The 27,111-nt window shown below is 42.8% G+C and overlaps 2 protein-coding genes across 2 annotated transcripts; both read right to left on the bottom strand.

The window, feature by feature from the left end:
* Positions 1-1,817: 1,817 nt before the first annotated feature.
* LOC145435602 (uncharacterized) lies at positions 1,818-2,552 on the bottom strand. Its single transcript, XM_080312886.1, has one exon. The coding sequence runs from the start codon at positions 2,550-2,552 to the stop codon at positions 1,818-1,820; it is 735 nt and encodes a 244-aa protein (XP_080169012.1).
* Positions 2,553-17,470: 14,918 nt separating this feature from the next.
* LOC145435700 (uncharacterized) lies at positions 17,471-18,293 on the bottom strand. Its single transcript, XM_080312993.1, has 2 exons — positions 18,078-18,293; positions 17,471-18,018 (listed from the first exon to the last, which is right to left on the bottom strand). Exons 1-2 carry the CDS (start codon positions 18,151-18,153, stop codon positions 17,558-17,560), a joined length of 537 nt encoding a protein of 178 aa, XP_080169119.1. The 5' UTR covers positions 18,154-18,293; the 3' UTR covers positions 17,471-17,557.
* Between the last annotated feature and the right edge of the window lie 8,818 nt (positions 18,294-27,111).

Below are 27,111 nucleotides of genomic sequence, written 5' to 3' on the forward strand. Positions count from 1 at the left end.
TCTGTTTATTCAAAAATATGGATTAGCTATGGGTAGTTACAACTCCGCCCAATCTGCAGACCTTACCCTCGCCATATTTGAAGAAGATATGATATCCCAAATCTCCACGACCTGTTCCATCCAATTTTCCGTATGTACCTAGACGACGGACTCATTATTTCCAAACTCCATCTATCACACCTCCCCTACTTCATCCATTATATATCCCAAATTTACCCCAGTCATTTTAAGATCCCCTTCAATTGCAACCACATCCACAAACCTTTCCTTGAACTCGCCCTTCGTTTCGACCATAGGACCCTCACCAAGGGATTGATCGGTTACAATACCTTCTTCGAACATCCCCTTTGATTCCAATCATCCCTCCCACACCTAAACCAGAATTATAGCCACTGAACTCACCCGTTACCACAGAACCAATGCGACCCTCACCCCCCACAGAACCAATGCGACCCTCACCCCCCCCCCTATCTCCAAAACACATTCACCGATTCAAAAAAAGACTTACTAGATTAGGACCTTGATCAGTATGAGCTACTGTAGTCAGTTTTCAATTTTATGGTGGCTCAGAAGCTCAAAAGTATGTTTTTATTAAATCTGCGATTGATAAACTTCAGATCCTTAAAACTGAAACTTCAGATCCTTAATACTACCCGTGCCGGTTCAACTGTGAAGTCGCTCATGTACCGTTGAAAGCGTCGCAAGCTCACCTAAACATTTTGTAATTTTAACTAAACGTGTGTCCAGAAGTAGAGGCAAACTATTCAAGTACTTCAAAAAAGTAGAAGTACTTCGTTACTGACCACCTCTGAGAGTAACACGTTTCTATTTGTGGTGGTCAACACCAATATCAGAGAGAAATATCTCGTCGCATCAACTAGTCGGGAATATACCATAGAACTGTCAATTCAATTCTGTACCAGCATGAAAACGAGGTAAACACTGTTTCTTGCTGTACATTTATTATGGCTTCCATGCGCCATGAACCAGAGATGAGATAACAGATGAATCGGTCAAGCACGAGTAAGGCAGTCATGCACAGTAGGGCTGTTCAAAAATAACTTTTTTTCCTGAATCTTGCTGGTTACTTGATTAAATCGTTAGGTTGCCTTAAAAAACGACGCATACCAAATTTGAATTCATTCCGACAAATATTCGCGGGTTACGTAGAGTTTAAAAATTTTGGATTTGCTCAAAAACGCAAATTTTTTTTTTTTCAAATTTTTCTGCCAACCCCATGAAATTGTTGGGCTGTCTTCAAAAACTATGCAAAACAAATTTGACTCAATTCCAAGCCGTAGAAGCGGAGTTATTTCAGTTTTTATTCGATAATTCTGGGATTATCCTTGATTGGTGGATAATCCAACAATTATCACCGAAAAACTGGAATAACTCCGCTTCTACGGCTTGGAATTGAGTCAAATTTGTTTTGCATAGTTTTTGAAGACAGCCCAACAATTTCATGGGGTTGGCAAAAAATTTGAGAAAATTTTTTTTTTGCGTTTTCGGGCAAATCCAAAATTTTCAAACTCTACGTAAACCGCGAATATTTGTCGGAATGAATTCAAATTTGGTGTGCGTCGTTTTTTAAGGCAACCTAACGATTTAATCAAGTAACAAGCAAGATTCAGGAAAAAAAGTTATTTTTGAACAGCCCTAATGCACAGTTGGGTAAGGCATGACGTCATACCTTGTTACTTTACAGGGAAGCATCGTCATAATACATACAATAACCCACGTAACATCCCCTTCTCAAAACATCACAAAATAATAGAAAACGAAGCGAACCGAATTAGGATATAAATTACAGCAACGAATCAAGTTGTAACATAGTCTTGCAAGTATGCTGGTCGAATAACTGTACGGCTTGGTCTGCTGCTACTGGAACCAGATAACGACCCATTAGTGCCGCTGTTCACTACTGCTGGTCTGGCAATCGAAATGTCGTCAAAGTCAAATGCAACATGCGGGCGAGTTACAGTAGTTCGAATAAACTTTCTGTTGCGTCGGTAGATCGTTCCATCTGTCGCCTTAACAATGTACGATCGATCATTCAGTTGCTTAATCACCACCGCTTCGAGCCACAAGCCATTTTCTGTCCTTTTGAATCGAACCTGTTGACCAGGACTCAACAGGGCGAGGTCTTTTGCACCACGATTGTAATACTTTGCCTGTTTTCTTTTCCGATCCATAAGCGATGGAATGACATCAGAAACAATTTTCGGCTCAAGCAGTTTAGTTGCTATTGGCAACAAGGTCTTGGTGCGTCTTCCAAATAGCCTCTGTGCTGGAGAGCCAGGAACAGTCTCGCCTGGAGTGTTCCTCCAATCCAACAGTACAATATTTATGTCTTTTTTGTCAGTTGTCGCTTTACGAAGTAACGATTTGAAGATTTTGACAGCTGATTCCGCCTTTCCATTCGATTGGCTGTGTCCTGGAGAGCTGGTCACATGTTCAAACTCGTATTCCTTTGCAAATGCCTCGAAGTCATGAGCAGCATAGCATGGACCATTGTCAGTAATCAATTTCTCGCAGATTCCATGACGTGCCATATGTGATTTTAAGCGGAGAATAACTGCTGACTCAGAATAGTGCCTTTTATGGACGACGGTATGACAATACGATCACCATTCAGAACGATTTGATCCTGAAATGTCAACTCCTCTTTAAAACAGTAGAAATTTCGAATTGATTGGGGTACCAGCTTGGCTTCATTCGGCCACCCATGTTTTATAAAAGAAATTAACGTGTTCATGACAGAATCAGAGATTGTTGCTTGGCTGACCATGCCGAGCGTGGAGCTTGATACCGGTATAGTATTCAACATTACGATATGTTTAATCTGTTGAAAGATATCAAACACATCAGCAGTTTCTGCGTCTTTGGGTGACTTCGGAATGTACGCACGACTCAACGTATCCACCACAAATAATTGTGATCCAGGCTTGTATATCACCTCGAAGTCATACTTTTGGAGCTGAAGTAACATGCGCTGTAACCGTTTTGGTGCATTAACCAGACTTTTCTTTGTGATGACTTCCAGAGGTTTGTGATCGCTTTCTACTGTTACAAAGCTGCCATAGACATATAACTCAAATTTTTCCATGGCAAAGAGAATAGCAAGCAATTCTTTTTCGATTTGCGCATAGTTGCACTCCGTTGTTGTCAACGCCCGTGAAACATAGGCAACAGGGTGAGAGTTTTGCAACACACAGCATCCTAGCCTCTTTGAACTGGCATCACATTGCAGTACCATAGGTGCGTTTTTGTCAAAATATTGTAAAACTGGCGCGTTGATCAAGGTTTGTTTTATTTTCTCAAAGCATGTCCCATGTAGGATTGGATCCCATATGAACGCGTTGTCTTTTTTAAGGAGTTCGCGGATGGGAGCGGTTATATCTGAAAGCTTCGGGGCAAAACGCTGCAGAAAATTTGTCATCGCTAAAATTCTCTGGACGCCCTGCTTATCTGTTGGAGGGGGCATTTTTATGATGCCTTCAATTTTGCTCGATGAGGGTTTTAGACCATCTTTTGAGATGGTATGGCCTAAGTAGGGCACTTCAGTCTGCAGATAGCGTAGTTTCGCTTTATTCAGTTTAATACCAGTTTGTTGACAGCGTTTCAACAGTTCAAAGAACTTTTTCTTATAGTCCATAGTCGCCTCTTCAACAGTATCGCCCACACCGTAAATCAAGATGTCATCCGCGACAGGCGTGATTCCTTCCAGGCCGTCCAGCGCTATCTTCAGTCTTCTCATGAAGTCCTCCGGTGCTGGGCTGATTCCGAAAGCCAGTCGGAGCCATCTGTAACGACCATATGGAGTACCGAATGTAGTTAGATAACTACTAGTATCATCAAGTTCTACATGCCAAAATCCATTTTTTACATCACACAGTGTAAACACTTTGGCATTGTGCATATATGGTAACACATCATCAACTGTCGGCATTGGATAGTTGTTGCGTTTTAGGGCTTTGTTCAGCGCCAGTGGATCCAGGCACAAGCGGATATCTCCAGATTGCTTTTTTACAGTGACCAGATTAGATATCCAGGGAGTATGGCAATCCACGGGAGCTATTATGTCAGCATCAACCAAACTATCAATTTTCTCCTTCACTTGTGCTTCAAGTGCCAGGGGTATTTTGCGAACAGGCATTTGTACAGGATTGATAGTGTCATCAATTTCCAGATGAAGTTTACCCTCTAGCTTTCCCGTACCATTGAAAACATCCGAAAATTGTTCACATATTTGATCAAACTCCAGTGTAGCAAAATTGGCGAATTCAGGATCCTTCGCTGTAAGAGCTTGTACTGAAGGTTCCTCGATCATTATGTTTTCAAAATTGCTCGTAATTAGTTTCATCCTTTGAGCATCGGCGGAACCAATGATGGAAGTGTTCGGCTTCTCAACCACTACAAATTCTAGCAAGTATTTTTCACCATTCTTTTTATTGATGATTTCCAACGTTGTTATTCCGAGAGGCCTTATCACTTCCTTATTATATACAACCAGTTTCATAGAAGTAGGTTTCAAGTTGAGCATTTTTGTGTCACCAGTTACATTCAAGTAATCTCGCCATGAAAGAACCTTTACGGTTGCGCCACAATCAATTTGGAATTTTACATACATGTTAACCAGGTATAACAGAGCAAATATTTTCTTAACATAGGATTCCTCCGTAGCACTCACATGTTCAAACGAAAGAACTTCGTCATCCTCTTCTTCATCCGACTCAATGCGATCAGCTGATATCACCATCACAGTTGCCTGACATGCCACGGCAAAATGGTCTTTTCCGTTACAGCGTGAACAAGTTTTGCCGTTAGCCGGGCAATATCGCCGACCAAAAACATGCACCTTTCTACAAAACTTGCAGAGTTTGGGGAGCTCTTCCGATTGAAGTGTACTACCATCACATCCTCGATTCATTTTAGAGTCCCTTTCAGCAGCTGGCCATTTCCTTTGCTTGTACTTATTTTGTATCGCATGAATTGCAACGTCATCTGACGTTAGAGTCATTTTTTTCATTTGCAGAGCAGTTGACTCAAACAATCTGCAGCTCGAAATACAGGAGTTCAATGTAAGTCCTGCCTCTTGTAGGAGTTTTCTTCTCAGCACAACATTGGATATACCACACACAATTTTGTCTCTGAGAAGCTCATCCTCCAAGGTTTTAAAATCACAGGTTTTTATCAGCCTTCGCAGCTGTTCGTAGTATGTGTTGAAAGATTCATTTGAAGCTTGACTGCGACTGAAAAAACAGTACCTCTCGTATATTAGGCTTACCATATTTCGGAAATGAAAAAAGAGGACACTTTTTCAGAAATTTCAGACAAGCAAAACTGGAGAAGAATTCTCAAAAACCGGTAAATATTTTCCACTTCATGATCGGTAAAAGGTCATCACTTCCGCTCAAAGCTCAAAATCACGTTTTTCACTCTCCACATTGCCAGGTGGTTGACTAAAAAAAAAAAGGTCATCACTACCGCTCAGAGCTCAAAATCACGTTTTTCACTCTCCACATTGCCAGGTGGTGCCAGGTGGTTGACTAAAAAAATAAAAAAAAAAGGTCATCACTACCGCTCAGAGCTCAAAATCACGTTTTTCACTCCATATTGCGGTCTTCTTTTCGCTCAAACCTGAAATCACCACTTTTCCCTCCGAAATACCAGCCGGAGCTTCACTTCTGCGCTAATTTGCGGCATATCACTCGCAATTTCCGACATTCGAGTCTGACAGTCGTCGAGTGAGGACGTCTTGACAGCGCACGAACAGGAGACGGAGGATTATTACCTTGATTACTGTCTTGTTACGGTTAGTACTGTACAAGACAGTCGTATAGTAAAATGGAGCAAGGTCAGGAAGTCATGGACCTGCGCAAACAGTCGCAAAAAAGGAAAGGCGATGATAGTATTGATAAGGATGATCCGACTAGCAAGATACGGGTTACGGAAAAAGTCAGGAATCCTTCTCAGGAGCAGCCAAAACACTTTGTTATCATATCGGGCAAAGAACGACAGATGAAGAACTACCTTCCTACGGCTGTCAACAGATCCCTGTTCAAGTTGATAGGAGCGTATAAGGAAATCAGAATATTCAGATCGGGAGATCTACTATTGGAATGCTACAACAGAAAACAAACAGACATCATGCTGAACTGTGATGATCTAGGAGAAGAAAACAAACGAATCCCTATCACAGTCAAGAAATTCCTTCCGGACCCCACAAAATCCAGAGCAGTTATATCGGGAGTACCATTGGAAATTCCAGAATATGAGATCAAGCCCATGCTCACTTCGTACAACACTATATTCATCAAGAGGTTGAAGCGCAGATATAACGGGAAATATATTGATTGTCAATCAGTTCTTATAGGTTTCAGTACCATTGAATATCCCGAAGTTCTACATATGGAGTATTTACGGTTTCACACCAAACAGTACACACCTGCCCCAAGACGGTGCTACAAATGCAATCATTACGGTCATCGAGCCAAACACTGCAGAGGATCAGCAGTTTGCTCCTATTGCGGCAGTAAGGAACACTCGCGAGACAAATGTGATAGCGACATGTACTGTGTAAATTGCAAAGGTACTCATAGTGCAGCATACGGCGGCTGCGCAGTATATAAAGAGGAAAAGTCCATTGAGAAGGTTCGTAATACGGAACATTTATCTTACTGGGAGGCTAAGACCCAGGTCCGAAAGAAGAAAACAGATCGAACGACCACACCCAAGGCTTGGAGCAACCCACCTGGAATTACCAGACAAAATGCCGCCGAAGACCGCATACAAGCAGCAAAAGATATGCAGATCGATTGGGCGCGGGTGTCCAACATACCCACAGCGAAAAATCCTGTTGCCAGCAGTCAGCGAGAAGATAATGACAATGAAATTATGATAATGCAGAGCCAAATTCTGATTGAACGCTTACAAACCCTGGCAGCTTCTACTGTATCATAGCTGAGGTTGTGCAAAAAGTACTCGCAGCCGCTCTTAACCGCGAAGAGGCTGACATACTTAAAATTATGTCTACTTGTTTAAGCACAGGTGACGTCGAACCAGAAAGTTTAATTTAAACGACTCTGGCCTAGTCATATTGCAATGGAACTGTGGATCTATCTACCGAAAGTTACCAGAACTGAAACGATATATTTCGTCGCTTTCGCAAAAGCCAGATATAATTATGATACAGGAAGCACACCTTATACATAAATATCAGCCAAAAATGGATGGGTATTTACTTGAACGAAGAGACAGAAATATCCATGGGGGAGGGTTGGCAACTTTTATTCGCGAGGGTTTGGAACCCAAAGAGATGCAATCTCAGCAAGATGCCTCATTAGAAACACAGATCTTTAAGATAGGTGATTTCAAGCTAATTAACGTCTACGCTCCGCCCAGCGACCACGAAATATCATTTTCATTCCTAAAAGAATGCAAAGCGAAAACACTGGTTTTCGGAGACTTTAATGCTCATCATGAAACCTGGTCACACTTCTCGAACGAGCGGGGCAAATCCATCGACAGTGCTCTTAGCGAAAATAATTTAGTACTTTTGCATACAACAAGTCCAACAAGATTGAACTTGGCAATCAACGCAAGGCGCAGATGGAGTCTGTTAGATCTTTCGTTCGCATCTTCAGATATCGCTCACAGATGTACCACCTCTGTAACCGAACATTTCATGGGGAGTGATCATTGCGTCATATTGACATATTTAGACTGCAATATTGAACAATCAGGCAACGTAAAAATTCCTAGATGGAATTTTGAGAGGGCGGATTGGGTCAAGTTTGCGGAAATTGCCGATGAACTCACAGCCATGAATACTGCCGATGAACTCACAGCCATGAATACAAGTAATCTAACATTAAATGAAAGCGCCGAGCTCATCACACGCTGCCTGCTCCAGGCAGGATTGCAATCCATACCTTCAACCTCTGCAGCCAGTAGTCATGGCAAAATACCTGTACCTTGGTGGAATGAAGATTGTGCGAAAGCGCAGAGATTACGACGTGCCGCTTATCTCAAAATGAAACGAACATTCTCCCCGCAACATGTTATAGCATTTAAACAGCGAAGAGCTGCATGCATGCCGAAGAACAATCATGAGTGCGAAGAAACAGAGCTGGCAGAACTACTGTGAAACCCTTGGCAAACAAACCAGTTTATCAAAAGTGTGGGGCATGGCAAAAGCATTTACTGGGCGGCGCCAATCAGTATTTATTCCCGCACTTACCACGGTCAACTTGTTGCATCAAGTGACACAGAAAAGGCAAATTTGTTAGCAGACATGTACAGTCAAGTTAGTAGTGATAATAACTACTCCAGCACTTTTTCAAACAGAAAAGCTTACTTCGAGAAAAATACATTTGACTCGCTGCCACTGGAGCTGGAAAACGATGATGCGATAAACTTCCCATTCACTTTGGACGAATTGAAGCGAGCGATATCAAAGAAAAAGCCCACTGCAACTGGGCAAGATAAGGTCAGTTATGAAATGCTAAAACACTTGAGCGCAACCGCATTGGAACAATTATTACGTTTATATAATGACTCCTGGAGCGAGGGGACGGTGCCTAAGGCCTGGCTCCATTCCATCATAATACCGATACTTAAATCCGGGAAAACGAAGTCATCGGCAGCATCTTACCGTCCCATTGCTTTAACCAGTCATCTGTCTAAGATAATGGAGACAATGATAGCAAATCGATTAAAATGGTATCTGCAACAGCATGATATATTGAGCCCCGTTCAGTCTGGATATCGGACAGGCCGATGCACACTTGACCATATTCTAGCACTACATGATGATATCTATAAAACGATTTACAATCAACGCTCCGCAGTTGCAATATTTGTGGACTTCGAACGTGCGTACGACACGGTCTGGCGCAAGGGCCTCCTGGCAAAAATTTTTGCCATAGGTCTACGGGGTAAAATCATTAGGTGGTTGTCGTCATTCCTATCGAAGAGAACCGCTCAAGTTCGTGTGGGAAATGATCTGTCACAGACATTCGATATCGAGACAGGCATTGTACAGGGCAGCGTAATCAGTCCAATATTGTTTTTGATCATGATTAACGACCTTCCTGAATGTCTTTCCACCAAGAACGCTCTGTTTGCTGACGATCTTGTGTTTTGGGAGTCTGGACTGAACATTACCGAGGTATCCGACTCCTTACAGAATGACTTGGATTGTCTTAAACAGTGGTGCGATCGATGGGGAATGAAAGTCAATACAACAAAAACGGTGTCAGTTGTCTTTAGCAACAAAAGGAAAATACCAAATCTCCAATTTAAATACAGTGGTCAGAACATAGCGACAGCAGAATCGGCAAAGTACCTCGGAATTACCTTCGACAAGAGGTTATCATATAAACTACATGTTGAATCTGTTTTACATAAATGCACTGCTCGAATTAACTTTCTGCGGATGATTTCAGGAACCTCTTGGGGAGCTGCAAAAGAAACTATGCTAACCCTGTATCGTACTCTTATTCGATCTATAATTGAATATGGAATTGAGGCATTTCATTTTGGTCACCGACGATATCTAGAAAAAGTCGAGCGTCTACAAAACAACGCGCTGCGGCTTTGTTGCGGAGGGATGAGGAGCACCCCAATTATTTCTATACTGTCTGCGTGTGGGGAAATGCCACTGGACCTACGACACAGGTATTTATGTATGAAATTCAGATCCAAGGTGAATGCTGATTTGCAGCACCCGTGGCGAGAGCAGCTTCTCCAATTATCGTGGGAGGAACAATGGCCGAAAAGAAAGCAATTCGTTTGCTTCAATCAAATTACATATCGACCGAATTGCGACGAAAGTGGAAATGGTCTGTTGCGGTTGAGTAAAATAACCCATCCACCTTGGACGTTGCGTCGAGCACGTATAGATTTAACATTGACGAGTCTGCAGTTTAAAGAATGTTCCTCTTTGTTACCGCTAATCAATGAACATATCTGTAGACGATTCCCGGGATACTTGCAGATTTTCACTGACGGATCAAAAACTACGACGGGTGCTGCGGCGGCGTTTTATGTATCGCGAACTATCAACGGTGCAACCACTATCATAAAGGAATCGAGTTCCTTCACTGCAGAATTGGTGGGAATAAGCTTAGCTCTACAATGGGCTGTGGAAAACAGCAATACGAATATACTGATACTCGTGGACTGCTTGAGCGCAATTCAAGCGATTGACAATGTGTATGGGCGATCCCATCACCTCGTCGCACCAATTTTACAGACGATCCATCGGATATCGGAGGCAGGATACGAGATCGCTATTGTTTGGATACCTGGTCATTATCGAATTCCCGGGAATGAAAAGGCAGATGAATTGGCCAGACGAGCGAGTCAAGCCAGTGTGCAAACGACTGAATTCAAACCTTCCGTACGAGACATTGCTGCTTCGCGTCGGAAGGCGTGCATCGAGCTATGGAATAACCGCTATTTACAATCGGATAAGTCACAGCAATATAAGGAATGTTTTCCCACCGTATACCACAGAGCAGACGTGAATGGCCTACCGAAAAGGTATCAAGCGATTACGTTCCGACTACAATCCGGACATTGTGGACTAAAAGCACATCTATTCAAATTGGGAATAGCAGATTCAGCCAATTGCTCAACGTGCCGCCAAGAAGAGAGTGTCACCCATTATTTATTCACGTGTCGAAATTATAGACACCAGAGAAGAGTTCTCGAGGACACGTGTCGGAGGAAGAATATCGCTCCCACCGTAACAAACTTTTTGACTGACACGCATATTTTTCCATACGTTGTGGAGTTCGTTCTCGCAACGAAGCCATATATTTGAGTGTATATTTTGTAATGCAATACCCACCCCTTGATGATAAATGACTTTTTGGATATGGCGAACAAAACCACTTGCGTTATAATCGCCAATCAAATAATAATCAACAACAACAACTCGCAATTTCCTCTAAATCTGACCTAAATTTTAAAAAGAGGACAAAATCTCAAAAAAGAGGACAAAAGGGCGTCCTCCGAGGACACTTTCAAAAAAGTCAAAAAAGAGGACAAATCCTCTTAAAAGCGGACGTATGGTAAGCCTATCGTATATAATGTTGATCTTCCCAACACAGCGCTCCTCCATTTTCTTCAATACGACTGGGTAACTCTTGGCGTCATCTTCTGATAAAGTAATGCCATCATAGACATCACAACCAGCTGGTCCAAGAGCCGCTTTGAGAGCCGCAATACGAATGGAATGTTCCTCGTTATTGAGTTTTGTAGCCACTTCATAATTCTCATAATGGCGCTTCCAGTTCTTCCAGTTGGTGGCCAAATCACCAGAGACAGTTAAAGGACCCGGATGGGGTATCACATATCTTAGATCCATAGAGTTAGATAAGATGATAAATCTTTATGTCGAGCTAATGACAGATTTAGAGCTCGCGAGTTCAGTTATCTTCTGACACCATGTTTCTTGCTGTACATTTATTATGGCTTCCATGTGCCATCAACCAGAGATGAGATAAGAGATGAAGCGGTCAAGCACGAGTAAGGCAGTCATGCACAGTTGGGTAAGGCATGACGTCATACCTTGCTACTTTACAGGGAATCATCATCATAATACATACAATAACCCACGTAACAACTACTTCCATCCTAAAGAAATGGTGCTGAGACTATCTAAACTTAGTCATTTATTATTGGTTCAAAACACTGGAAGAGTAGGATTTGACGTGATAAGTACGTAAAAATGCCGGCCAGGTCCCGCTTTAGTACGAAGACCGGAATATCTAAGGGATGAGAAGTATAGGAAACATCATGCTGATCTCACAAATATACTTTTGATACTCCGTGACTCGATTAAAGGAGACAACATCAAAAGAGTCCTCGCAGCCAGTTACAGTATCGGTGATAAATCCACAGATTTCGTCACTTGTACAGTTGGAGCTACGGCGGAAAAGAAGGTGTTGAGAATTAAGATTCAGTCGTTTCCCAAATAACGTCATCGTTATAGCTGGGATGTCATTTGTTGTAGATTTCATACTCCATGAGTCTTCTCGTCGACTGCGAATTGGGTACTATTACAAACGGCGAATGTGCCTGTCCACTGTCCAGCTGGAATCGGCGATGGCTCTTGCAAGCAGTTAGCCGGTTTCGCCCACATGTTGATCCACCTCTTGCACTTGGTGGATTGATATGTAAAAAAATCCATACATCAAAACCAAGTGAGGTTATGGAAGCATCAAAGGAAGCGTCGATTAATCTCGTCAAATTGTGGTGCAATATTCAATGCAAATAAATGAAGAAATATGGAGAGCTTTATGGAAAAGCTGTTGAATCCGATCGGTAACTGATTATTTGTTTGCAGAAGTGATGCCATATTAAATAATACGTTAATATAATTTCTATATAATGATATGCATGTCATTTGGAAATGCAAAAGATTTATATCGTATTTAACAGAATTCCACACCGAGCCATACTGTTGTATGGTGGGACCATGAAACATGCCGCCATTGAAGCTCTTGATAATATCACTCGCCGATCGGTGGAACTGTGGGGACTCTTCATGAACAAACAATACGATTTCTCGGGGGCAACGCCTGACGGCACCACTGACAACGGGACCGCGTTAGTGGAAGATGAATACCCGTGGTCGTGCAGAGAATGCGGAATAATGCCGCGAAAATTGCCATATCTGGTCCGATATGACCAAGGCGGCATGATGCTAAAATCCTACACTCCTTCATACATCTCCTGTCGAACCCCTATATATGCATCCCCAAATACTATTAACTTACATTATGTCCTGCTCACAAATACATGGACCACTGATTCTACTGACACGCTTTGGCCTCTCGATTCAATTAGTCATAATTACGTAGCACAGTGGTTATTTATACACGCCTAACCCTTTATGATAGTGAAAAATTTCATATCCCCCGTGTCATCATATCACAAATTGGAACTAAAATGCTGGATCTCATATTGTAACCAGAATGCTGGCAATCCCAAGGCCTAGTTTGATGGCATGGAAGATTATGATAGTTGATGACAAAATTCTCAAATACGAAATTCGAACTATAGACAGAGCAATAACCGTGAAATGGAAGTAAATCGCGCATAGCGCGAAACAAAATCAGTTGATATCAGCTTCTCGCCCCTCTTCAGCTGCTCTCACGCCCCCATGGGGGGCGCGCCACCAGTTTGAGAAGGCCTGTGGATATACGCAGTTCAGGCGGCTCACGTAGGTATCAACGCAGGTATCACTCTTCCGCATTGTTCTGGTGCTCAGGTATCAAGTCTGGACTCTGGAGTGTTTTCGGGGTGTGTTCAAGTTTGTAGAGTAATCAAGTTTCGTGCAGGTAAACCTCAACCTCGGACGGACTCTACCCCGCACCCATTGGTGTTGAAGCCGCGGTTTCTAACACTGCGCTATCTCTCTATTTCGCATGCTAGGCGCAATGCCATAGATAGTGCTTCGTTTGCGTCCACTGAGTTTAGTAAATATGGCAGACTGTTTAGAGTCAAGTGTACCTGTTTGATGCTGGTGTGATCAGACTAGATGACAATGCAAGCATAATTTCTGTACCACCATCACTGCCGTTGTTATGTATTTTGGTTGGTTGAAAATAAAGACTCTCTCTCTCTCTCGTGTTGAATTGAATATGTTATGCTTGGCTGGTCGAGTTTGAGGCACATGGCTGCGAGCATCTAAGACAAGTCTTTCTTTGGTCGAGGTCGCCTGCGGAGCATCTAAAGACGCTGCCATTATGTAAGTAACCTTGTTGATTACACGATGAGGCAATTACTATTGATTTTATGTCAAGTTGGCGTAACATAACGGGGGACATGATATATGGCATTGGGTGGGAGTAAAGAATATCTGTGAAATTCTTATGTCTCATAATTTACAGGTGATGAACCAATAAAACGACAGCGGGCGAGGTCGGGTGTGTTCAACGTGGTATGGTCGTAAGCCATACACGTGGGGCGAGATCGACTCTAGCGCGTAGAGGAGTAGCGTCTTATTGGGTAAGTCAGATTATAGAGTATGACTGGAGTGACGACTCGATTGTTATCCCATTGTTAGCCGGCAGAATGGTCACGGTCAGATGGATGCACCCAAAACAGGATAGCTCAGTGCTTGTTTCAATGGCGTTCAAGGCGATTCGTCGTGTATTTCTTGAAGTTGCGTCGGAATTAGTTAGACTGTTCAACATTTAGGTAGCGGTGGCGAGTCGTTATGACTGGTGAATAATACTGTGTAGCCTATGTTACATTTCTCACGAGATTGATGTGATATTGTGGCTTTGATCCTTGGTAGAGTTTGCTACGTATATGAATATAATGACAGAAGGTATGGGATATCTGGTTCGTGTGCATTGGCTATTGTGAGATGAATTCATGGAAAGAACGACTGAAGAATACTACAAAGTGAACAAGTGGAAAGATCTTGAACTATACCTATATGCAATTCACAATATCGTTGATTGAAAATATGTCCTATATTAACTGCAGAAACTCGAGTATGAATATAACAAATAATATTGCAACTGTCTTGTCGTCTTATATAATGCCTGTCCGATAACCGCAGAAACTTGAGTATGAGTAACAGGACCGTAACTGCCACACCTCAAACCCCCCAATTGGGGGGGGGCGAGCTCAAAGAGGGCTCAAAATTATTGAGTATTTTTCAAAAATTTATGCAACTTTTTCAAAAATTTTTCGCTCTGCGTGCGATTTCGAGTTGCCAACTTTCTTAGTTATTTGGTAGCCTACTCTTCCCCAAGACAAAATACGCAAGATCTATCGAAATGGACATATCGGCGAGACATTTAAAGTTTTAGAACATGTAACATGCGACTCCAAGAAGTGTACCAGAACGATCGGCAGCGAGAAAACCTGGGCCAAAAAGGGACTGCCCGCTTATGCTGACCGAAAACTTCGTTATATACCGTATGCAAAATGCGTATAGGTTCAATTGTCCATAGGCGCCTAAATGACTGGCGCCGAATGTTCCTGTCTTGGCAATCTGAACCTCAGAAGACAAATACCATTCCGCAGGGAAAAATTGTATACCAATTTGAAATCGTGTGCGTCGTTAATCTAGTACATTTGGGCGATTCTATATTTTTTGATATAACAGACAGGAGATCACAAAATGACATGAAACGAAGTCATACCAACGGGGCCGCCCGCCTGAATATGTTTAATTATTATTTACGGGCCCTACAGTTTCCAAGCCACCTCATTCAGCTCTACCGGTCAATCTGACAACGTGAACAGAGAGAACAAGAAATTGATAGCAATATATATGCAATTCCCAATATTATATTGACCGATTTTATCATGAATTATCGAATATTTTCGCGCCTCGCGCTGGCTCACTAAACTGTGGCCCTTATTTCGTGACAAAAGCAAACAACGTGATGGGGGGGGGGGGGTTTATCACCCTATGGGAGCCCAAGACCCAAGTTTTATTGGGGGCCCTGGCCAAGTGCTGTTTCGTTCCTGCGAACGGGTATACGCCCGAAGATGTTCAATTATTATTGAGGGGTCCTACCATTTCAAACACACCTCACTCATTACCATTAAATCTGATTACGTGCGCAGAGTGAGGATAAAAATTGATAACAATATATATTCAATTCCCGATCATATTGACCGATTAAATCAGTGGTTCTTAACCTTGCCCACAGCGCCCCCCAGGGGGCGCTGGCGACTTTGAAGGGGGGCGGAAGCGCTCAGGGGGCGATATGGGGGGCGCTGGGCTCAGGGGGGCGGTATGGGGGGCGCTGGAGGAAAATGGCTTCGCAGTAGATGATGTGGTGATAGAACTTATCCTTAATGAGTATTCAGGGCAAATTAACACCGAAAGCTTCGTTACATATAGCCTTCAAAATACATATAGGTTTGATTGTCCATGGGCGCCTAAATGACTGACACCGAATGTTCCTGTCTTGGCAATCTGAACCCCAGAAGCCGAATTCCATCTGGCAGGGAAAAATTATATGTCAGTGAGGAAATGCCAATCTGAAATTGGTGCGTCTTTTAGTTAAGTACGATTGGGCGACAGGGATATTCCTGTTGGGCGATATCCCCTCACAATGTTCGCTTCAAGTTTTGACGAGTCTGCGCACACTCAACAACTCACTGTGCTGACCTTTGGATAACAGTGCGTAACGACTAAAAAAAGGTAATAAATTCGGATTTGTTGTGCGCAACGTAGATTTCCTGTGCACAGAGACCGTGTCAGCACTGGGCACGTGCGCGGCTTAGAGGGAACATTGCACCTCACTCAGCTCTACCGGTAAATGTGTTTACATAAGCAGAGAGAGGATAAAAATTGATCTGAATATACAGGCAATTCCCGATGATATTGACCAATTTAATCATTAATTAGTGAAATTTTTCGCGCTTCGCGCGACTAAGCGAGCATGGCTGCCTCAGTAAATGGACACCCAATGTAGATACCTAATAGGCTATCAGCCAATAGGGGACAGCCTAATGGAGGTCTGGGAGTGAAGTTTCCCGGAAGTTTGGTTTATCACCCGATGGGGGCCCTGGACCAACGTTTTTTGTTAGGAGGGGGCTGACGAAGTGCTGTTACGGCCCTGGTAACGAATAATTGTACCTGCGGGCACGCCCGAATATGTTTAATTATTGATTACGTGCCCTATATTTTCCTATACAACAGCTCACTCATTGCTACTGGTAAATCTGATTACGTGGGCTGAGAGGATAAAAAGTTTATAGCGAGTTATATATGTAATTACCACCTTTCCATTCATGCATTATAGAAAATTTTGGTACCTAGGGCGACCAGGCCACACAAACTTTGCTGACCATCAAAATCACGATATGGGGCTCGTGGGGGCGAAGCCCTCAGAGGTTCAGCTTATCGCGCTATGGGTGCGCAAGGCAATCGTTTTTAGGGGGGTTGACGAAGTGCTATTACGGCCCTCCCTCTTACTCATTGTCTTTATTACATTCCTTACAATATGAAGTTGGGGGGCGCTGGAGCACGATAATTTTTGAAAGGGGGCGCTGGAAGAAAAAAGGTTAAGAACCACTGGATTAAATCATGAATTTTGAAATTTTTCGCGCTTGGCGTGTGTGGACGACCAAATCTGCCCCACTAAACGGACGGTGAACACAGATGATGAGTAGCGGTAAACATCCTATAGCTTCGTCCCCCAGAACTTCGGTTTATCACCCTATGGGGGGCCCATGACCAACGTTTTTTTGGGGTCTGACGAAGTGCTGTTACGGCCCTGATGACAAGAACAAGAGCCTTGTGTAATGTTAATGTTCTGCTTGAGCTCGACTCACAATAGCCAGAGCTTACTCCTTGAAAGTGTGCAAAATCGCACTTGAAGGGAACTCGTTGTCATTGCCAAGAACACAGGAAGACGTCTGCCGGTCGACATTAGTAGTAAGCCAATGCACCACGTCAAGGTTTCGACCAACGCATTGGTTTCCTTTTTTAGGTAGGGAACCTCAATGTGGATAGGCAGCATTTGCCACAGAGAGAAAAAACTACCATACTAAAAGAGCATATTGTTCATTTTTTTTTCAAGCCATCTCGCAAACTTTTGGAAAATTTGGAGGACTTTTTTTGCTTCTCATGCAATGCAAACTTTGCAAAATTGTGAGACAAGATGTTGTTCAAGTGTCTCATTGCCTTGTCCATGACATCCTCAACCTCATTTAGGTCTGAGCCAGATTGAAGTGACACAGTATGAATTAATTTGTTATAGAATGGATCACAGTGAATTGCGTCAAGTACCCTGAAAAAAATGATCTTTTTCAGGGGTTTTCCCATTTCTTTACTGTGGATAACATAAAAGCGGAGAACCATGCCATGAAACTGTTCAGACGGGCTCTTCAATCCACCGACTTTCTTCTGCATCACTTTAATGAGGTTTCCCGATGGCGCTGCAGATGTTAGGCATGTGGCAATTGCTTCGTTAGCTTGCTTAGAAATGGCTCCTAAAAGCACTCCACCAATATATTCAAGTATGTCTAAAAACATGTCAAAGTTTTTCCATGGAAAGGCATAGTATCAAAGGCTATTTACTTACCAGATTCCTTGCTGTTGACTCCTCCAATCTCTGTGATTGGACCCTGTTCTTTACCGCACACGAGAGAATCAAACATCTTCAAAAGTAATGCTGAAGCTGGCAATTGCGGCAAACCCAGCAACTTGTTAGCTTGGTGACAGATATTTGAATAATGTTGATAAAATCCGTCAACACCAAGTTTGCAATATTCAGAATGGAGTTGTTTCACCAATGGAACAGCTTTTGTCACGTCTAGTTCCTCGAATGATGGGGCGCATTCAAAGTATTTTTTGCTATTTACGCAAGCCCTCTTCAAAACAGCAATTACAGCATCCTCAGATATATCCCAATTACTGGTGGGAACTTTATGATTTTTGTAATGTTTTTTCAGAGCTTTCACAGTCGGAAAGGATGCTTCGCATTCCTCACAAATCACACCTTTCCAGTTATCGAGTCCTTCGAAACATTCTTCAATTTCCATTTCAGTTAGTGCCTCCCAGTCATCCCAAAGTGATGCAGCTGAATCAGTCATGATACCGATTTCTATCCGTGTCGAAATATGATCTAAATCTGGCCAAAAATATAACAGAGGCTACAAGGTATTATTCACTAGTCATAACGACTCGCCACCGCTGCCTAAATGTTGAACTGTCTAACTAATTCCGACGCAACTTCAAGAAATACACGAAGAATCGCCTTGAACGCCATTGAAACAAGCACTGAGCTATTCTGTTTTGGGTGCATCCATCTGACCGTGACCATTCTGCCGGCTAACAATGGGAGAACAATCGAGTCGTCACTCCAGTCATACTCTATAGTCAGATTTTTACGATTTGATATTTCCTAAACATAATTGTGGCTTCTTTGTTGTGTAGATACAGATATTTATGGCCAATGCTATTATGTAATTCTAATTAGAAACTAAGTTGAAAAACATTGTTGCTACACGTCGGTCAGTCAGTAACTAACAGTTGTTGCTATTATAATCACAGGAATTGGAGTGTCGAAGAGTATACGAGAGATGCTTGAAAGAATGCTGCCACGAAATGCCAGAATGACCGGTGAGAAGAAAACTAAGTCACTTACTGACCTCTATGGACTGGACACGCTGATACGTAATCTGAACAAAACATAACAAGATTCATTTTTTCATATGAAAATGATTGTTTAAATCAGTGCTCTTCAACCGGGGTTGTCGTACACCCCAGGGCCCAGGGTGTACCAGAATTTGCAAACGGTGTACCACTCGGATGGGGTGTACAGGGGTGTACCAGATCCGAATTACAATGAGCCGATGGCTAGCTATAACAAAGGCAGGTTTATGGGTCAGTACAGGTTGACGCACAGGTTAATGAGCAATATGGTACGATGTTATCTCAAATGTAATACTGTACACCGCTTGATTGTGATGTCATAGGCAAATATTTCTCCTATTCATTTAGCCGTCGGCAATAGACCAATGGTTCGTTCAGGGTGTTGGAAAGTATGCAGTAACAAACATTGTGTTCAGCTAGTCATTTGTCTTTTAGAGATTTTTGAGGAAACCACTGCGATAGCTCAGACTTCTTGAATCGGTACTTCCTACCCGACGTTAATAAATACCGCAATGCACATAAATGAAGTGACGTAGTCAGCCAGGGTCGAAACAGCTTCCATGTGGAAATCGAAACCCTTTTGTTTTAAAATGCCGATTTTATGTCCAATATTTCGCCATACATTTGCAATTTAGTATTTTTTTATTAGTGATGCAAATTAGCGACAATAGACTGTGTATAGTGGTATACGATCTGAGGTTTCTGACATATCTTGCAGCCCATGTGCTACTATCGACTGTGTGTGTGTGTGGTGTGAGGCAGGCCTGATACGCAGTAGGCTGGTGCGCCTGCTATCATCGCTGATCTGAATTACCGCTTCTGCAGCAGTAGCTTTACCTACTTTCTCCCCAATACTGTTACATTTAGGTTGATTATCGTTCGTAATGTCATGCTGTTTTGGGGCTGACACGAAATAAATTCCAATTTGCATGGCGCGCGGCCTAACTGGCTGCAAATAGACTCTGTGACCAAATACTATTTTATTCAAATCCAATTTTTTGACTCCGTTTCTACTGGTTGGAATTGAACCAAATTTGAAGAACATCAATTTTATAGACAACCTAATACTTTCATGGGGTGAACAGAAAAATTTCACATTTTTCGTTATTTATTTTTAAATAATAAATAGAAACTTTCTTCTCCCGTAGCCATGCGGCTACTGGTTGGAATTGAACCAAATTTGGTGTGTAGGTAACCTAACAATTTTATCAAGAAGCCAGTACGATTTGAGGAAAAAAGTCATTTTTGAGGACCCCTAATGAACAGGGGTGTACGAATTTTGAGCAAACGTTAAAAGGGTGTACCACGTCGAAAAAGGTTGAAGAGCACTGGTTTAAATGAACGGAAAAAGTAACCCCTGAACAAATCAATTCTATGCAAAAAATATAAACCTTAGAATAATATCAATTGAAAATTCCTATTTTCTTCCTCTTTCTGCAGCTGCGGCCGGGCTTTGATCCGGCATTCTTATTAGGACCCGTGACGCGTAGCTTCCCATCGGAGTATGTGACGAGTTGCTGGACAGCAATTCCATTTGTTGCGACTCCTGTCTGAGATGGGACCATTTCTTATGTGCGGGACTAAACGCTTGCACAAAGTAAATGGTTCTGCGATCGCTGCAAGAATTGATCGCTATTAATTGATTGACTACATTTCATTCATTTATATTATATTTGTGTTAGTTTATTCAATTTGTTGAAGTTAACTATTGCAACATCAAGAAATATATCTTTGTTCTCATTTCATCGACCCGCATGTTGTTGATTGCCCTCAATTAAAAGTATATACCGTAAATTTCAGACATATGCATATACACATACATATCATTTCAAGTATTGAATGGAGGTAACCACGGGGCACCAAAACATAGAGGCATAAGGGAAATTATTAGCAGTAAATTGAATATCAAGTGTCTTAAAATACGCTATCAATTTATCAGATCCTTATCAGATCAGCTCTGTCTCAACATTCTCGGCTGTAGCAAGACCTCAATTAAAAGCATACCGTACATTTCAGACATATGCATAAATACACATACATCTCATTTCAAGTATTGAATGGAGCTAACCATGAGGCACCAAAACATAGAGGCATAAGGGAAATTATTAGCAGTAAATTGAATATCAGGTGTCTTAAAATACGCTATCAATTTATCAGATCCTTACCAGACCACATCAGCTTTGTCTCAATATTCTCGGCTGTAGCAAGACCTCAATTAAAAGCATACATTTCAGACATATGCATAAATACACATACATATCATTCCCGAGTATTGAATTAAGCAAACCAGGAGGCATCAAAACTTAGAGGCATAAGGAAAATTACTAGCAGTAAATTGAATATCAAGTGTCTTAAAATGCGCTATCAATTTATCAGATCCTTACCACATCAGCTCTGTTTGAACGTTCTTGGCCGTAGCAACACGCATAGATCTTCACAGGTCCTCATACTTCGAATGTTTCAGCTCGACAGCGGCGCCCACGCTGACGCTGGCTTCTCCATTCACGACACGCTGCTCCTGCTGTACTCACGTCGACCGTCAACTGGCGTCCGACATATAAAAAACACGTTGTATGCAGCGAGCCATGACTATCCTCATACGTGACCCAATGCGTTTTTCTGACTACTAGAGATAGATAAATAAATTAATAAATGAATGTTATAATATGTGATTAAATATTCATTATTACATTCATTATTATTTCATCAAATTCTACTTTGCGTTCATGGGCGACGTTGTTATTTAGTAATACCAGCACGAAACATCTATCCCCATAGTTACGTCACAGAGTTCCGGACGAATAGCCTGGTCTATAGCTTTGGGCTATTCATCCGGTTCCGGACACCTAGGCACAAAATGATTGACGCATGTTGGTCGAACCTTTCGATATCGATATGTCCAGGCGCCGAATAGTCCATTCCTTGCAAACTGAGCCCAGCCATATACAGCAGGTCCGCAATATAGTGAAGTGACAAAATTATTGACCTATGACCTTCGAAAAATTTTCGCGCTTGGCGCGGCTAGTGGCCCGCGCAATATTTCGTCGATCAAATGTGGCCCTTTTGCTGAAAAGGTTGGCCGCCCCTCAGGCCCCTGCCTTAAACTGTGTAACAAAATTTTCTCCAATTTTCAAAAATATCTCAAATTATTGTCAGCAAATGTCCACAAACCACCAACCGTCGTCCCTGGCGCCTTCCCCCGGGTCAGAAAAGTTGATGAGGATGGAGGTGACGCTCAAACTATGCGAGGCGAAGAACCGATGGTTGGAGAGAGTAGGTCTGAACAGCGATATATATTCAATTCATGTATTCAGATTCACGACAGACTTGGCACATATCTGGTTGCCTAAATTAGGCTGATTGAAGCGAAATGCTGGTAACCGAATTCTAATATGATTCGGGATAAGGTACTATGTTTCAATCCAATTGTAATTTTCTAATTTCTGGGTTACGGCCAATGCTACATAGCGCGAAACTTCCCAAGCTACAAAACTGTGTACAACTGAACATAAATTATCCATTTTCATGCTTATTGTGTTGTAATTTTTAGCCACTCGTGCGAAGCAAGAAGCCTCAAAACAGGCCGAGTCGATCACTTCTCTTCAGGTAACGCTTTCGACTTTCGTGTCCATCTTGTGAATATTGTTGTCGAAAATTGCGGCAGTTCGCATCCAACTTGATAACAGCTATCAGAAGAAGTATTGTAAGTGACAATGTGGGTTATGTGACATATGCGTAATTGTGTCCAACCAATAAATTCCAAGTGACACAGCTTTAAGATGTCACAAAATATTTGAGTGCAAAATTTCAGTACTCAAAAAAATCATCTCACACGCTCAAATCATTGGAATTAATACTCGATTCAGATTCGAGTGCTCAAATCATTGCCCCCAGCCCGAAAATTCACTGAAATACGGAATGAAATGATGTGAACTTTCTAACGCCATGCAAATCTGTTTTCAATCGCAAACTATACTCAACCAGTTCTTGTTCGTATTCGTAGGTAGCTCTCCGCAGACTTGAAGAGGAAAGGCAGAGACGTGACGAGGATACAAAATGTGAAATATGTTTTGGTGACAAGACAGATGTAGTGCTTGTGCCCTGCGGACACATGTGCTGCTGCAGGAAGTGCACAGAAGCGATAAGATTTTGCCCTCTTTGCCGGGTCCGAATTGAGAAGGCTATAGAGGTGTATCAATAAAAATATCAGCAGCGCCAGTCGCAGTTGCAGATTACAGTTCAGGACTCGGCGTTTTCTCCAGGGAGTGAACTTGTGTGGTATTCATAAATGATGTAGGTTATACAGTACTAAACACAGTAAACAGTCTTTCACTTGGTACCGTAATTGGTAGCACAGCAAAAACTGGGTGCAAAAAGTACGATATACTCGCACCTGCTTAGTGCTTAACCACTAAGTGCTTACTCCACCATGGAGTAAGTGAGACCGAAAGAGGACGCATTGAAAGCCTCATATGCATAGACAGGCGCGATTCTCTAATTCTCTTATGGTTTTATGAGTATTTCTAGATTTAAATCTAAATATGGATTTTGAAAAGTGAGTAGCTCTAGTTCTAGCTCCAGTAATGAAAGTGAGTAGTCGGCGTTGATGCTGATTGTCTGCATGTTTGCTGGTTCGATGACGTCACAAAGGATAGGGTTACCATATATGACCTCTTTTTAGTCCAACCATGTAGGTCTATTATTTCTCGGGTCTCAAAATATTGTACCGTGACCTTAACGAAGGTCTTCTATCAGGTACAGAATTTCAATATACAATTTAATAGTATATTCAATATTCATATTGAAATTAACCCGAATATTTTTCGCTGACACTCATCGGGGGGCAGCACCGTAACTGCCGCACCCCAAACCCCCCAATTGGGGGGGGGGCGAGCTCTAAGGGGGCCCAAAATCATTTCGTGAATTAGCATAAATCAGAGAGTTTTTTTTTTAATTTGTGCAATTTTTTCAAAATTTTTTCGCGTTGCGCGCGAATTCAAGTAGCCGTTTATCTGTATTATTGAGTATTGGCCCATCACCGCGCCACGACACACCAAGACATACAATCAAGTTTTAGGCCATATAACATGCGACTCCAAGAAGTGTGCCAGAACGATCGGCAGCGAGAAAGGCTTGGCCGAAAAGATCTATATGCTCTTATGCAGCCAGAAGACTTCGTTATATAGGCTATACAAAATACATATAGGTTTAATTGTCCATATAGGCGCCTAAATTACTGGCGCCGAATGTTCCTGTCTTTGCAATCTGAACCTCACATGACAAATACCATCCTGCTGGGAAAAAAATTATGCCAGTGAAGAAATACCAATTTGAAATCGTTTGAGCGATTCCATATTTTTTGATATAGCAGACCGGAAGTCACGAAATAACATCATGTAACGAAGTCATATCAACGAGTCCGCCCGCTCGAAGATATTTAATCATTATTTACGGGCCCTCCCATTTTAAGACATTTCACTCAGCTCTACCGTTAAATCTAATTACGTGAGTAGATAGGTCAATAAATTGATAGCATAATATATATGCAATCGCCGATCTGATTGACCGATTTTATCATAAATTACCGAAAATTTCTGCGCTTCGCGCTGGCTCACAATACAGTACAGAACGCGAACAACGTGATGGAGGGGTCGTTTTATCATCCTATGGGAGCCCAGGACCCACGTTTTTGGAGGCCTGACGAGATGCTGTTTCGTTCATGCCAACGGGTATACGCCCGAAGATGTTTAATTAGAAAGTCGAGGCAAAAGATTTTACCTGTTAGGTGTATTTAATGACCTTCCCGCCAGGCTGTCGCTTCACACGAGGTGTATTTAATGACCTTCCCGCCAGGCTGTCGCTTCACACGCTGGAATAACTCATTCGGTATTACAGAAAATCTTTGTTCCAATAACTCGATCACCACATGACCCACTCACTAATCACATTTTTCTTCTAAATTTTCAAGACCTGTTCCATCAACTTCAATTTTGCTGCCAACCGGTAGCTCTTCCTATCTCGACTTCTTCAGCTTTCTCCTCAATATATCATTACGTGCCTTTGCCGTATTGAAAACTTTTTGGAGCTTTACAGGTGAATTTGGTTTACTGTATGGATGATCATGTTGAATTATTTCTTCAGCTGACGGAGTTCTTAGTGGTTTACATGATATAAGCCTCATTTGGACCCTCTTTTGTGTACGTACAGGCAGAACCCTGGGGATGTTGACAAATTATTATAAAGCAGACAATTTACATCATTGTGAGTAAATGCGGAACATGATTACCGTTTTCAAATAAGCAGGAAATTTCGTGAACTTTGTTGGCACACCATTTGCCATTAATTTACATTTGGATTGACTTTTGTCGATGTATTTCTCCAATGAATGATCGAAGCAGATCATTGAATATTTTAACGGCTTCCAACTTACCATTGTTTGCGTTGATACTTGTGCCTAAAAATTTTTAGTACCGGCAGCCACAACTTTGCTACCCGCGGCGTTACGCACGAGCACTATAATGACAATCCTAGGCATGTTTCGTAATGTGCTATGACCAGTGACAACAAACAAGCGTAGATGAGAGAATACGATATCTGCTACCTCCAATGTTCCTGTAACCCCCACATATCGACGTCATGGTGAATTGGACAAGGGACGATTGCCAGCTGCCCGCAGGCTGCGGTATACGCTGAACTCAGTCCATTGTTTATCATAACCCCTTATACCGGTTGTAGTATGACGACAAAATGAGGCTCCGTAGCAATTAAAACTCGTCAGCTTGTAGTGACTAGCTAAGGCTAAGATTGATTAAGATTAAGAAGATGGAGTGGAGTGAGTCGGACATGCAACTTGCTTTAAATCAAGCGGTAGACAAGGAAAAAGGCGTTAGTAAGTCGCCAGAAAATACAGGATCGCCGTGAGCGATGAGCACCCTGCGAAGCCGAATGGCGAAATGTTCCGAGTAGCCGTGGTGAAAGGCAGTGGCTATTCGTCCGGAACCGGACTTCACTGTTGCGGAAGGAAGGGCTCTACCTGGAACGCCCGATAGTCGAAGGAGTGAAAGGCCTCGTGCCCAAACCCCGGAGACCCCCCAACCTATCTGCCCCTAAGGACCGACCTGGTTCCGGTGTGCCCCACTCACTGCGAAAGGTCCGCAAGGAGTGGGTTCCTGGTTCCAATGGTGCGGGTCACTAGGGGCAGGTGGCTGTCCCCGCTGATCGTCCACTGACGCCTGATGATAACGTGCTCTAGCTAGATGTATCTGTATCTGTGACTGTGAGACTATTCAAAGACGAGAAAGCGAAGTTCAGCAAAGAGGAAGTACAGCAAGAATCCAGAAGTTAGCAGTGGCCGATGAGACTCCAGGGAGCTGTACCCCACCCAGGGGGTGGATCTCGGAATGATTCCCGTGCGGAACCTGTGACCGGTCGTTCAGTACGCCCCAAGGCAGAGGGCAACACCGCAAAAGGAGTCACTCGGTGGCGTTTGCGGCGGAAGCGATCGCGAAGATCGCGTCCAAAAGGCGGCAGTGGTGCCTGGAAGAGGATCGGGTTCTGGCGAAAGCCGAACTACAACTCAAATCGTCCGGTGGGAAGATTGACTACAAAATCTTCGAGAGGGCTCTCAATTTCGAACGGAGCATCGATGCCATCCGGTGTCATAGAAAGAACGCAAAGTACAGAGAACTTGTGCTGAGGCTAGAATCCGAGGCGGCCAATAGCTCGGTGGCAGGATGCCCTAGCTCAGCGGGGAAGGATGCGGCCAATGGACCTCTCCCCCAAGGGCCCCTTCGGCAAGGGCCCGCAAGTTCGGAATGGCGAGGTGCGGCTAATGGGCCGAGCCATCCTAGCCCCCTTGAGGAAGGGGCGACTGTGCGAGGGGTATTGGGAGCGGCAAATGGGCCTGATCACCCCGGGATATACAGTGCGACCGAGGGGCTAGTATATCCTGATCCCGAGGG

The sequence above is a fragment of the Botryllus schlosseri genome, chromosome 3, assembly GCF_051294905.1.
Source record: "Botryllus schlosseri isolate E-star chromosome 3, Bs_hap1, whole genome shotgun sequence".
In the NCBI taxonomy this organism is placed as follows: domain Eukaryota; kingdom Metazoa; phylum Chordata; class Ascidiacea; order Stolidobranchia; family Styelidae; genus Botryllus; species Botryllus schlosseri.

Bases quoted from the DNA above. Each gene is read 5' to 3' on its own strand.
- LOC145435602 (XM_080312886.1), bottom strand. From the start codon at position 2,552: ATGGCACGTCATGGAATCTGCGAGAAATTGATTACTGACAATGGTCCA.
- LOC145435700 (XM_080312993.1), bottom strand. From the start codon at position 18,153: ATGTTTGATTCTCTCGTGTGCGGTAAAGAACAGGGTCCAATCACAGAG. The intron at 18,019-18,077 runs GTAAGTAAATAG...ACATGTTTTTAG, and splicing joins AGTCAACAGCAAGGAATCTG to ACATACTTGAATATATTGGT.